Consider the following 14,533-nt stretch of genomic DNA (forward strand, 5'->3'; position numbering starts at 1 on the left):
CAGAATCACATGATATTAGGTGTAACATGAAAAAAGTGTTTTACTATCATTGATTCTAAGAAATGCTGGATTAAACAAAGCTTATGTTTCTCTCCTGTAGTGGTTCTTGAGCTTTTAATTTGCTCTCACGCACTGTGACTTCAAGAGGAGTGTTTATGTTACCTAAAAAGCAACATAAACCTCTAGGAAGGCACGGAGTGACCTTCACAACCAGTTTTTCCAAAGTATGGACTAATGCTTGCTGGAAAATCCTCCTGGAATGCTAACACAGCAAACAAAGGACAGCAACATACTTTGATGATGGAACAGCAATGTCTCCTGACAGTTTTCTTCCTAATTAGCTGTCTTTAAGGGAACTACTATTTCAGCATTCCAGTGTTCAACTATTTTTCTTCAATCCACTCTTACCTCCACATTCTTCTATGATTTCAGCTATTGTGCTTGCTTCATCACCAGCCATTATCAGAATGTTTTTCAGACCATCAAGGACCACCTGAACAACTTGAGAATCTTTCACAGACAGTAAATTACAGAATGGTGGTATTACATTCTGCTGTACAAGGTACTCAACCTAGGCAACAAAAGAAACATTTTTATTTATATAATTATCTTTCCCCCAAAAAGAACATAGCACAGGGCTTATAAACAATCAGCAGCTCCTAAACAAAAGAGTAGTATACTTTTCAGTATTAACAATCCTAATAGTTTCTCCAAACTCACTTGATCTTTTCTGCCACTTATCGTTAAGTTGCTAATTGCCCAAGCAGCTTCTTTTTGTGTTCCAAAATCCCCCTGAAGGTTAAAAAAGAAATAATTATATGAATTCTTTATTCAAAAAATCTTGGTTATATTAATGTACATGATAAACTCATAATACCACTGACCTTAGCAAGCTGATGAATAATCATAGGAATTAATCCAGCATCTATTACAGCTTGAACTTGTTGCTGGTTGCCTGCCGTTATGTTGGAAAGGAACCACACTGCTTCCTATAATTGATCAAAATACAGGGTACCTTTGTTTGAAAAATTATTTTTAATGCATTTGTATTTTTATTTTAACATAGTTTACATATACTGTAACAACATCACTTGAGTTGCATTAGGGGGAATGCATCCAAAAAGCAATTAGGTGACACAGAATCTCTCATTTCAAACAAGTTATAAGAAAACTATTATAACCTTAAAGGATTTATAAGTCACAAACCAGGTTCTATTTTAATTTTAGTGTCAAATGTTGTCTCTTCTTCTGAAATTAAAAAAGTTAACTGTAAAGTTATTTTGCCATCGAATTGTGGTTAAAATGTTAACAATCGGTAAATCAGTGTTTAGAGTATATGGGTGCTCACTATATTATTCTTGCAAATTTCCTGTAGGTTTGAAAAATTTCAAACTAAAATGCTGAGGGAATATGGGGTGCCTGGGTGGCTTAGTTGGTTAAGTGTCTGGCTCTTGATTTGGGCTCAGGTCATGATTTCAGGGTCCTGGGATCGAGCCCCACATTGGGCTCTGCACTCAGTGGGGAGTCTGCTTGGGATTTTCTCTCTCCCTAGGCCTCCCCCTCCCCCGCACTGCACTCACTCACTCACTCATGTGTGCTCACGCTCTTTCTCTAAAATAAATAAATGTTTAGAAAAATGCTGAGGGAATACAATGGAATATTATACAGCCATCAAAAGGAATGAGATCTTGCCATTTGCAACGACGTGGATGGAACTGGAGGGTATTATGCTGAGCGAAATTCCACCTTGAGGGTCCCATGATGATCCCAAGTGCAAATAACACAAATGCTCAAGGTGAAAAACCTCTGAGGAGACTAACTGGCTGCTGAGGCTGAGTGGGTATCTATACGAACCCTTTTTCTTTCCCCCATGATACCTTCACTCAGAGCATATCAATCACAGGCCAGAACTTCTCTGTACCCACTTCTGTCTGGCTTCCTCACTTCTCAGCTCTGTTTCCAATTATGGAATACATTTAGCTGTAAAAATCACCTATATTATTGAAATTTCTACAGTAAAAATAACTGGCCCAGAGTCTAAAAGACTCTGGCTTCTTTCTTTTCATTGGAACAAATGTATTCATAAAATGCACTTTTTGACAACATGCTTTTCTTAAGAATCCAACTGTCAAATTATAGTTGAGTAACTATAGAAATATAGCTATGACACAGAAGAAATGATCAATTCTGTTGGTTTTGGGGATGGTGGCATTTCAGGCAGATAAAACTACATTAAACTAAATGCAAATCAAAACCACGAGACATCATTTCACAACTACTAGGATGGCTATGATAATAATTTAAAAAAAGGAATTGGAACCCTCATACAGTGCTTGTGGAAACATAAAATGGTGTAGCCGCTACGGAAAACAATTTGGCAGTTCCTCAAAAAGCCAAACATAGAATTACCATATGACTGGGCAGTTCTACTCCTAGATATATACCCAAAAGAACTGAAAGCAGGGACCCAAATAGCCACTTGCATGCCAGTGTTCACTGCAACATTATTTACAACAGCCAAAAGGCAGAAAAACTCCAAGTGTCCATCAACAGATGAATGGATAAACAGAATGTGGTATATATGTACAATGGAATATTTATTCAGCTATAAAAAGAAATGAAGTTCTGATATATGCTCCAACACGGATGAACCTTAAAAAAATTATGCAATGTAAAATAAGGCAGACACAAAAGGAATTAAGTACTGAAGTATATATTTAAACAATTAATAATAAGTTTATATCTCAACTTTGAAATTTTAAAAAAGACTTTTTTGATCCTTTAATTTAGGCATTGCCTCTTTTGGTCCAATCTAATTTCATAGGGAGATTAAATTATGATCTCTCTGTATATAAAAGATACCAGCCATCCAATGAGAGATTCTGTATGTATTCTCACTTAGTGGCTACTAATTTACTGATTCTTGCTACTGCCCAATCTATTTAAATAAAAACACTGGTTATTTTATCAGGGCAGCACTTATAACAAAACAACTGCAGAGGTGATTTGAAATAATTCTCATCTTAACTACAGTGGTTTTGAAGACAATCATGATCGAACAAATAGCAACAGAAAACAAGGGGACAGTTAAAAATGAAATATACAGAGAGAAAGAAATGCACCAGTGAGACAATTATATGCCTTACCTTATTTATCTTCTCTTTTGGGTGTGATAAGAGATTTGGGAAGTGCGACAGGACATCACAGTTGAGAACGACCTGGGTCTGCTCATCGGTGCCAGTCACTATGTTGCCAACTGCTCGGAGGGCTGCCGTCTGGGGTGGGGATAAAACACTTTCTATAAATTTATTTGTTTATGATGAGGCAGATTCTATTTTTTTCATAATCCTGAGAAAATGTAAAAATGCAAGGGGTAAATGATTGATACTTACTGTATTCTTAGAAAAGTACTACGTAGAACTGAGAGGCAACTGTGAATTTTAAATAAGTCTTGTAAAAAATGGAACTATATAGAAAAATTGTGTGAAAAACTTCTGAAAAGATTCAAAAACTAAAAAGAAATGAAAATTTAAAAAGTAAAGTTTCAAAAAAAATAAAAAGTAAAGGTTCATTTTAATAGCAGCTATTTTTTATCTATTACTAATTTAGTACCACAGAAATATTTTTTTTAAAGATTTATTTATTATTTTGAGAGAGTGAGAATGAGAGAGAGAGAGCACATGAGAGGGGGGAGGGTCAGAGGGAGAAGCAGACTCCCTGCTGAGCAGGGAGCCTGATGCGGGACTCGATCCCGAGACTCCGGGATCATGACCTGAGCCGAAGGCAGTCGCTTAACCAACTGAGCCACCCAGGCGCCCCCACAGAAATATTTTAATAAAGGCCTGGAATGGGCACGTATTTCCATCTAGACAATCACTTTGGCAGAAGTGGAATGAGTATCTATCAGCCACCCACCCCTAATTAGAGTGAGGAGAAAGGAGAGAGGAGGAAATGCAGCTAGGATGCTGCTGCAATTATTTGGAGGGGAAAAAAAAGAGTCTTGAACTAAATCAGTAGCTCTAGATACATAACGGGCAGACAGATTTGAAAGCTATAAAAAGTAAGAATTAACAGGACTCTGTAATGGAGGGTAAATGAAAGGAGGAATCAAGGTTTCAAGCTTGGCCTATGTGGTCTACCGAAAGGGGATATATAAAGAGGAGCTGGTTTGTGGGAGAAGACGATACATTTTAATTTTGTCTGGTTAAAATGGCAATGGAATTGCCATTTAGAAAAGCCATCTCCTTCTTAGAGGAGATGTCTGAGACCTCAACAACAACTGGCTATTGTCAGTTTGAAACTCTGCAAAGAATCTGGGTGAGATAAAGATTTGGAAACCAACAAAATCAGCTTCAGTAAAATAGAGGAGAAATATGGAAGATATGTACACAGAGACAGAACTGAAGCCTGGTGTTCAAGTTAACAGGTTATATAGTAAACACAATTCTATACAAGTAAGAAAAGTAAGATACTTACTTGAACTTTCACTTCCTGGTGGCTCAGAAGGGGCACAAGAAATGGCACAACCCCTGAATCAATAACCATCTGTATCTGCTCATTACCTCCATCTGTCAGGTATGACAGAGCCCAAACAGTATCTACAAGAATCTACAGAAAGTAAAAAAAGAATTACCAGTTTAGGTATTTGTTTGAATGCTTAAAATACATTAACATACCTCAGGGGTAGTGACATAAAAAGTAATTAAACTTTATGTTTTAGTTTGGTGGCAAAAATATCTGCTTACCTGATAAATCTACTAAGCAGCACAGAACTTTCTCAATGCCTACCCACCTCAGATCATTCTTCACAAATATGAGACAGAAGTCTGAGACAATTTCTACCCTAACTTCTGCCTTTATATATCAGAGAGATGAATTTAAAAACAGGCCAAGGGGCGCCTGGGTGGCTCCTTCGGTTAAGCATCCGACTCTTGATTTTGGCTCAGGTCATGATCTCAGGGTGGGGAGATCGAGCCCCGCATCAGGCTCTGCGCTGAGTAGGGAGTTGAGCCTGCTTGAGATTCTCTCCCTTTCCTTCTGCCTCTCTCCCTGCTTTTGTGCATGCCCGTGCGCTCTCTCTCTCTAAAATAAATAAATAAATAAATCTAAAAAAAAAAAAAAACAACAACAGGCAGAGAAGTTTTTCTCTCTGCCCCACAAACTGAGTACCTAATAATCATAAGGAAACACTTTATATACAGAACAAGACCATATACCAGCTGCTTCATGGCTAGAAAAGACCAAAAAGATACTAGTGGTTTTCAAACATGTTTAGCAATATAATTAATTTTTCAGGCTATTAAAATAAACAGTTAAAAGAAATAAGTTGGCATTTTAACTTTGGGGGAAAAACTAATTATTTGCAAAGCCCTTGAAAAAGGTCTCCAAGTGAAGAGCATGCCCTATACCCATCTGATTTTGCAAATAATAAAAGAAAGACTCAAGTTTGTTGACTCACTCAAAGTCAAAGAGTTTATATGTAAGCACAGATCTTATCTCATGTGAAATCTGGAGATGTTTCTTACTAAGGTATCCAAATTAAAGACATTCTGTTGCTTTAAAATAATGCCACCTGAATTAAAACCCATCTATATATCCTTCAAAAAGTAAAGAGATGAATAAAAAGAGCAAATAAAACCACATATAGGAGTGCTTGGGTGGCTCAGTTGGTTAAGCATCTGCCCTCAGCTCAGGTCATGATCTCAGAGCCCTGGGATCGAGTCCTGCATTGGGCTTCCCGCTTAGTGGGGTGTCTGCTTCTCCCTCTGCCTCTTCCCCCTGCTTGCGCGCCCTCTCTCTCTCAAATAAATAAATAATAAAATCTTAAAAACAAACACATATAGCCCACACCCTCAGCATTAGTAGGAGTCAGAGAATACTACAAATTTCAAATTACGTGTAAGAAAAGAAAAAATTAAATTCTAGTTTTTGTCTGGGCCTCCTGCCCCAAGCCTACGTGAGACTTCAGAGAAGAGGAGAGGGGAAGAGAGTAAAGTGTTTAAAAGTAACATATCCTAGTAAAACTATCTCACATTACTGGGACAGAGACCATGTGGTTCCAAAAGCCCATGATATTTACTACTTGTCCTTTTCAGGAAAATATGCTGACACCTTCTGCACTAGAGAATGAGCTTCATTCAACTAAGAGATGCCTGAGGAAATATTTCATTGTAGATCACAGACTAAAATAAATGTGGGATAAGAGTGGAAGAATAATTTATAAATGGTATATGTTCTGAAGAAATAGAAATATTGCAACTTCAAAAATGGGAGGACAGAAGGGAGCTATGCCTGAGAGCTGAGCCCACCTACCATCCCACCCAGCACTAAGGCCTCCCTACTGAAGGGTGTCTGCAGATGTTGCGTGTGTGGGCAAAGCCTGTCTACTACCCAGTCTGGCAGTAACAGGTAATAAGATTTATATAGAAACCAGAGTCGCATAACACCCAAAATGTGCAGGCTTACAAATGAAAAATAACTTGTCATACCAAGAACCAGGAACCTCTCAACTCAAAAGGGAAAAGACAGTCAACAGATGTCAATACCGAGATGACACAGATATCAGAATTATCTGACAAAGATTTTCAAGGAACTATCAAAAATACTTCAGTGAACAATTATGAATATATTTAAAACAAATAAATATAGGAAATCTCAGCAAAGAAACAAAAGATATAAAGAAGAACCAAACAGAACATTTTAAATGGAAAAAGTAAGTAACCCAAATTTAAGACTCACTGGAAGGACTCACTAGTAAAATTGAAAAAGGGAAAAAAAATCCACAAATTCAAAGATAGATCAATACAAATCACCCAATCTGAATAACAGGAAAAACAAACTTCATGAGAGTTGTAGAACAATAACAAAAGATCTAACACTGTGCCATCAAGAGTCCCAAGAGAAGTGGAGCTGAAAAATATTTAAAGAAATAATGGCAGAAAATTTCCTGTATTTGGCAAAAGATAAGCAGATACAAAAATGGGAGGATGAGGCAAGAGAAAGGAGAAAACAGAATAAGCTCCTCAATTATTGTATAGGTATTAGGAGTCAAAAAATATTATTAAAATCAGATAGACGAAAAGGGCATTATAAAAGGTGTAAGTATAAAGGTAACATTAGAACAAAAACGAACCTTTTAAGAAAAAAAGAGCACACTAAATAGAAAATTAAACACTCAAAATACTATACAAAATAACGTGACAGAGTTGAAGCTAAACATATCAAACAATATGAACAGTATTAACTCACCTATAAACAAGAAAAAGATTCTTAAATTGGCTCCCAAGACAGAAGCCAGTTCTATGCTATGTACAAGAGACACATCTAAAATTAAGTAATTCAAAAAGGCTAAAAGTAAAAGAATAGTAAATAGTAAGTGGAAGTAAAGTTGAAAATCTAGATGAAATGAATAATTTCCCAGGACAACAGTTTACAAAAACTGACCTCAGAAGAGAGAGACACCTTAAGCAAGATAATTTCCATAGCAAAGATAAAAAAATCATCAAGGAACTAACCCCATGTAGTACCAACACCCAAAGTTCCAAGGGAAACACTACCATTCTTCAAAGATCAGACAGACCCAATGTCATATAAATTGTTTTAGAGCATAAAAAAATAAAGGAAGCATAATGTTAATACCTAAACATTAAAAAAAGCAATAAAAACATAACATTAATGCCTCATAAAGATAGCATGAAAGTAAAACTGCAAACCAGTATCACTTATGTGAATACTGGTGTAAAAATTCTAACTAAAACATTAGTGAACAGGATCCCATACCACACTAAGAAAACAATGTATGATGATCAAGTGGAATTATTTAAGAAATGCAAAGATTGGGGGGTGCCTGGGTGGCTCAGTTGGTTGAGTGTCTGACTCCTGGTTTTGGCTCAGGTCATGATCTTGCAGTCATGAGATCAAGCCCTGCATGGGGCTCCGTGCTCAACAGGGAGTCTGCTTGGGATTTTCTCTCTCCCTCTGTCCCTTCCCCCGCTCACGTTCTCCCTCCCTCTCTCTCACAAATAAATACATAAATCTTAAAAAAAAAGAAATGAAAGATGGTTCAATTTTAGAAATATCATTAATATGTTACATTAGCAGATTTAAGGAGAAAAATCATGGTTATCTCCACAGACACTGAAAAATTCAACACCCATTCTTTTTTTTTAAAGGGGGGATTCAGGGGGGAGAGGGAGAGAGAATCTTAAGCAGGCTCCATACCCAGTGGGGAGCCTGACACAGACCTCAGTCTCACAACCCTGAGATCATGACCCAAGTAGAAATCAAGAGTTGGACACTTAACTGACTGAGCCACCCAGGTGCCCCTAAACACCCATTCTTGATGTCAACACTCAAAATAGGATTTTATGGATATTTGCTTAACATAATAAAAAACCTACTAACTTAGGAAACAAATTTAGATTCAACAAAAGAAGAGACTGATAAATTTGTTTACATAAAAAGCAAAAAGTCTGCATGGCAAAATATATCGATGACAAAAGACAAATTAGAAAAATACCTGAAATATGTATCACAAATAAAGACCTAATATCCTTAATATATAAAGAACTCTTAAAAGCTAAGGAAAAAGGACAAAAATCCGATAGAAAAACAGGCTATTTGCAAAGATCTGAAAATGGCCCTTAAATATATGAAATCATGTCCAATGTCACTCATTAAAAAAAAAAAGAAATGCAAATTAAAACTTGATACACAGTTTCTTACTTATCAGACTGGCAAAAATTAAAAATGTGACACCACATTCTATTTGTAAGGCTATGGAGAAAGTCACTTTATGGTGCTGCTGGGGAATACAAAATGGCATAGCCTCTAAGACAAGCAATTTGGGCAGTATATAACAAAATTATAATGCATTCACTCTTTGACCTAGCAATCCTGTTTCTAGGGATTCACCCTTAGGTGTATCTCCAATAATATGAAAATACACAGGATTATTTACTATGTTATTTATATTTGCAAAATTCAGGAAATAGCCTAAAAACCTATCCGTAATAGTGTGTTTGAATAAACCATGTTCACAAAACAATACTGGTTGCCTTGGCCTGTACTTCAGGAGGCTGCTAAATAAAATGTAACCTTTTCTCCATCATGTGGCACCTACTACTAGCAGAAGACCACTTTTGTCTAATATTCAGAGGCCTAGAAAAAATGAAATAGTTAAGGTTTCTTAGCAGAGGTCAGTTAATAATTTTCAGTGGGATCTCCACAACAATATCTGAAAAACCGGTAGGGGAAGGTAAGCTACAGCTAAGTCCTAGGCCTCCTGAAACTGCAGACACCTCTAGTCTCTCTTAAATTTTGTTTAGTAATATAATTGGGTCTTCACTGAAAATTTCGTTTTACTTAAAAATGTTTTTTATTTCATTTTTTGAGAGCGAGCGAGCGAGCGAGCACACGAGCGCGCACCAATGTGCAGGATCAAGAGGAAGAGCAGAGGGAGAGGGGGTGAGAATCTTAAGCAGGCTCCACACCCAGTGCAAAGCCTGATGCAAAACTCGGATCTCAGGACCCTGAGATCATGACCTGAGCCAAAATCAAGAGTTGGACGCTTAACCAACTGAGCCACCAAGGTGCCCCTGAAAATTTCATATTAAAAAAGTTCTACAAACTTTGAAGTTCATAGCACGTGATTATCAGGCCACTCTAGCTTCTTCTGTTTTCATCAAAGTTTGCTTTTCTCATCTCCATTATCAGGCTAACAGCCGCTCTATCTCTGATGCTTATAATTTTACCTTTTTTTGCCTTTTCCCATGTAAGCTGCTTCTGTTATTTTACACCCTCCCCCTCTACTATTCTTTTTTCTTGGTTTTCCCTTTTTCATGATTTCCACGCTAAACTACTGAACTATCTCGCTTTTACAGCCACTAATAGTCAATGAGTATACTCTTCTTCCAGTTAATCATCTGATTAATAATGTGCCAACAAAGTCTTCAGTAATCCTGGGCTACTTTTTCACTATTCATGTCTGTTTTTTCTCTACTAGAAAGCTTTAAAAGTTTTTACTTCAGCTAATATTTCAGATACTTGAAGACCGCTAGAAAGCTGATCTCTAGACACACAATAGAAGGCATATATGCACAGACTCAAAAGACTGACAACTGTACATGGTTAATATTTTGAGATAATAATTCTGAAAACTGGTATATGAACCAAAGGAAAATCTCCAGCAACTCAAAGTCTGCCAATAAGAATATTCTCAGCTTAAAGACCTTCACTGATTTATGTCACCTCCAATAAATGTGCTAACAAATAATGTCCTGTTAGGCACTGTTACAGAAAACTGCTATTAACATGTACAGCATTTCCTAGAAGATTAGATATCAATGGAACGTCTATGGAATGTCAACTTCACACATGCTTCAGAGACAACTAGAGCTGATTCAGGTTAGAACTGTGTACTTATATTTAATCCCTATATGCAGTAATGGGTAACTTAGAAGACTAGGGGTACTTGCATCCTACACATTCCAAAGAAAAGGACCGGCTCTTGATTAGCTCCTTTGAAATAACCTCTGAGCTCTTGGATTATCCTGCCTGATTACACTGTATACCTGAGATCTTGGGCAAATAGCTTATGCAACAATGTGATTTTATGTGAATATCTCTTTTAGTTTGCTTGAAGTTGTGGGCCACACTGTATCAGTTTAACCTCCAGAAGGGGATGGAGACTGAGAAGGTAAGGGCAGTCATGGGGGCTGTCCAAGCCTATTATGACTAACCCCCAAAAATACCCTGCACATCAAAGTTCAGGAGGTTCTGGGTTGATACGTTCATATGTGTCACTCATGGCTGCTGGGAAAATAAAGCACTGTCCTTACAACTCTACTGGGAGAGGAGAACTGGAAGCTTGCCCCTGGTTTCTCTTAAACTCTACCCTCTGTGCCTTTTGCCTTTGTTCATTTTAATATTGTGAAATAATATATACATGTTTATACATGTAAATAGTATAAATATCTATATATATAGGTGTCTGTCCCTGGCACTCTGTCCTGGCACAGAGCTCCTAAAACTCCTGTAATTTCTCAAGCAATAAGAACACTAAGAACATCTCTTGTTCTAGTATCTGCCTTTGACCCTGCCCTGACACAGGACTCCTAAACTCTTATAAATTCCTAAGTGATAAGAGACCTAGGAGCATCTTTTGTTCTATTGAGGTGACTCTGGGTGGGCTCCTGGATGGATGCTGGTTGCCAGAAAGACCAAGCCCAGATTAGAAGTTTGGAGTTTTCAACCCTATCCAGAGAGGGGAGAGGGGCTGGAAATGGAGTTAACAACTGATCATGCCTACAGGAGGAAACGTGCATAAAAATCCCAATAGTACAAATTGGTTCTGTGAGCTTCCTAGATAGAGCTCCTGCCCTTAGGGCCCTCCTGGATTTTGCTCTTTGTATCTCTTCATCTATATCCTTTATCATCTCCTTTAATGAGCTGGTAAATATAAGTGTTACCCTGAGTTCTGTGAGCCACTTTAACAAATTAACCTAACTGAACTCAAGGACAGGGTTGTTGGAACTTCCGAGCTGTTGGAACTTCCGATCTACAGCCAGGTGACAACCTGGGCTTGCAACTGGTGTCTGAAGTGTGCGACTGCTGGGGTGGGGGACCTGAGAGAAATGAATGCTTAACCTGTGGGATCAGACACTCTCTCCAGGTAGACTGTGTCACCCAGTTGGTATCACAGAGACTTGCCTTTTGTTGTGGGGAAAACCCTATACATCTGGCAACCAGAAGTGTCAGAAGTGAAGTAGTCTGTGTGAGTAGTAAAGAAGACATACAGAAGATAAACACATAGCTGGGAAGGATTGGGATTTTCCCTACACAGAAAGGAAAAAACTAAGTTTTTCCTAAATGAATCTGTATCCTTTTGCTGTAATAAACTATAAGCATGAGTGTAACAGCTTCTCTCTCTTTCTAGCAGTTCAATGAACCTGAGGGTGGTCTCAGGGATCACTGACACGCTTATCAAGTGTCACTAACAATCAAGTCTCCACACATAACCAATCTACTACAACTGATTAATTTCATTTGCACCAGCAATACAATAAGCTAGATATCAAATGTTAGGTAACACTCAAAATTGTCTGGGCATGTTAAGCCATGGATGTACAACTTTGAAAAGGGCAGGAAAACGAAATGCTACAGAACTACTGCAACTGCAAATTAACTTTAAGAAGCACAATTAACTAGAAAGCAATAAACACAGATTGACCTCAATCAGTCCAGATTTTTTCTCTAATCCTAAGGGTTAATAATTTAGTTTTTCTTCTAATGTCACATAGGCATATTGCAATCCATAAACCAACTAATTATCTCCACAACCCAACCCAGCTTCTCCAACATTCTCACTAGTCACTGTCTCATAAATTAAGTCACTCTGGCTGTTTCATTCCTCTGCCTGCTGCTATTCTTGTTTTCCGTTGTGTCCTACACCTTAAAACCCAAATTAGAAAGATGGGTATGACTTCCTCTTTTCTTACCACCGATATTAAACCCAGCAAATTTATCACTGAAACATTTTTAGAGTCTTCTCTTGTCTTCCTGATATCTAAGCTCTAGTACTGGTGCTAATTTTCTCTCATCCACACTACAAAATCACCACCAATTTGTCGTTCCAACTCCACTTTCCCCTAAAAACTACACTCCACTTAATGGTATGAATCATCAATTAGACCATTATTCTTTGGTTCACTATCAGCTACATAAAAAGGATATATAGCTCTTAAGATGGTATATAAGATGCTGTATGATTCAGAAACTGAATTTCTGCCGTATTTTTCCCTACTTTTTTTTTTTTTTAAAGATTTTATTTATTTATTTGACAGAGAGAGAGAGAGCACAAGTAGGCAGAGAGGCAGGCAGAGGGAGAGGGAGAAGCAGGCTCTCCACTGAGCAGGGAGCCTGACGTGGGACTTGATCCCAGGACCCTGGGATCATGACCTGAGCCGAAGGCAGCTGCTTAACCAAATGAGCCACCCAGGCACCCGCCCTACTCTTTGTTTTTATAACTTATTCTTCCACCTCTCTAGTTTTAACAACTGCTTTGCTGGCCCTTCCTCCCTTGATGTCACTGCTCAAATGCAGAGCATTTCTTAGAATTCAACTTTTAGCCCCTTTCCCATATTTTCATGAATCCCTTAAATACTGATAAATAAGTCTGTATTGTGTTTTCCTTCTTAGAATATTGCTATGGAGGAACAACAAGTAAGTCAGAATCAATATGTCTGCCCTACAAGAGACTCATAATCTTTCTCTACCAGTCTCATCTTTTTGCTTTACTCCTTCTGATGGTATGGAATTATTATGTGGACTGCTCAATTAGAAGCCAAAGTAATTTTTATTTTTCCTTCAATTTGATCCTTTCCTCTTGAAGTTCTACTATTTTATCTCTTAATATCCAAACTTTTCCTCTCTTAACCATTACTGTTTCTAATTCAGACCTTTATCAACTTCTTTAAGTCAATTATGATAGCAAAATAAGCCTACTTACATTCATACCTTCCCCATTCCAAACCCTGCATACCTCTTCTAAGTTACTGGACCATAACAGATATGAGCACATCACTCCTCTATTTAAAAATCTTCAATGACTCTGCACTGATCACAAGATAAAGCCAAAACTGCTTAACACAGGATTCAAAACCCTGCAACTTAACTCCCCAGCAAATGTGTTGGGTTATTAACTACCTGTATTCTCCAAACCCTCTAAGTATGCTCCTGAGTCTTTAATATCTTTCCTCATATACCTGAAATGACTTTTCAACTTGACAAAGTACTACTTGTCCCAGCTGTATGACATTAGACAGATTACTTAATTATCTGCCTCTTTTACCACATTTGTAAGAGGGAGATAATGGTGGTACCAATCCCATTTTCATAAGGAATAAATGAGTTAACATATGAAAAGTGCTTGAAATAATGCCTGGCACATTTTCAACCCTTAATAAATGTTAGCTATTAAAATAATCATCTTTGTTACCTCTGTTGCCACTTCTACCACCATCTTTCTCCACATGATACTTGTTTTAAATGTTACTTTCTCAGTGAAGCTTTCTGGCTGCCAGAGAGAACATGTGCTCTCGTAATTAGCAACTTGGTCATTCCTCTATTTCACTTTTGTTTTGTTTTGACACCATGTTCTGTACTTATGTGATCATGGTATAAAAAAAAAGCATAGGCATTGGGACATAGCTTCAAGTCTCAGCTACAGCTCTTATTTATCACATAGGCCCTTAGGTTATTTTACTTTATTGAATTTTAAACTCCTTATCTATAAAATAGGAGAATAAAACTTACCACATAAGGGCGTAGTAAGGTAAAAGAATATTACAGAAATAGGTTCAGCATAGCAAGTCATCAATAAAAGTTCATTCCTTTCAACTCTTTTTACCTGCTACTAATGTAAAGGTCTTAGAAGGCAGGGTCTCTCTGTCTTCTTTATCTTTGAGCCTACAATTCACAGCACAATTCTGGCTTAAGTGGTTAATAATCCATGAGTATTTGTTAAACTTGACAA

The 14,533-nt window shown here is 37.4% G+C and overlaps 1 protein-coding gene across 1 annotated transcript in view; it reads right to left on the reverse strand.

Annotated features, from left to right (window-relative positions):
* Positions 1-14,533, reverse strand: part of KPNA3 (karyopherin subunit alpha 3) — a 96,452-nt gene that overhangs the window by 5,996 nt on the left and 75,923 nt on the right. Inside the window, exons 11-15 of the mRNA XM_025874944.2 lie at positions 4,477-4,608; positions 3,147-3,275; positions 885-989; positions 721-792; positions 409-571 (exon numbers count right to left, since the gene is read on the reverse strand). Coding sequence (XP_025730729.1) covers positions 409-571; positions 721-792; positions 885-989; positions 3,147-3,275; positions 4,477-4,608 — 601 coding nt within the window. The remainder of the gene's footprint in view (positions 1-408; positions 572-720; positions 793-884; positions 990-3,146; positions 3,276-4,476; positions 4,609-14,533) is intronic.

Source organism: Callorhinus ursinus, unplaced genomic scaffold, assembly GCF_003265705.2.
Source record: "Callorhinus ursinus isolate GAN/ISIS: 27379988/994484 unplaced genomic scaffold, GSC_fseal_2.0 scaffold7, whole genome shotgun sequence".
In the NCBI taxonomy this organism is placed as follows: domain Eukaryota; kingdom Metazoa; phylum Chordata; class Mammalia; order Carnivora; family Otariidae; genus Callorhinus; species Callorhinus ursinus.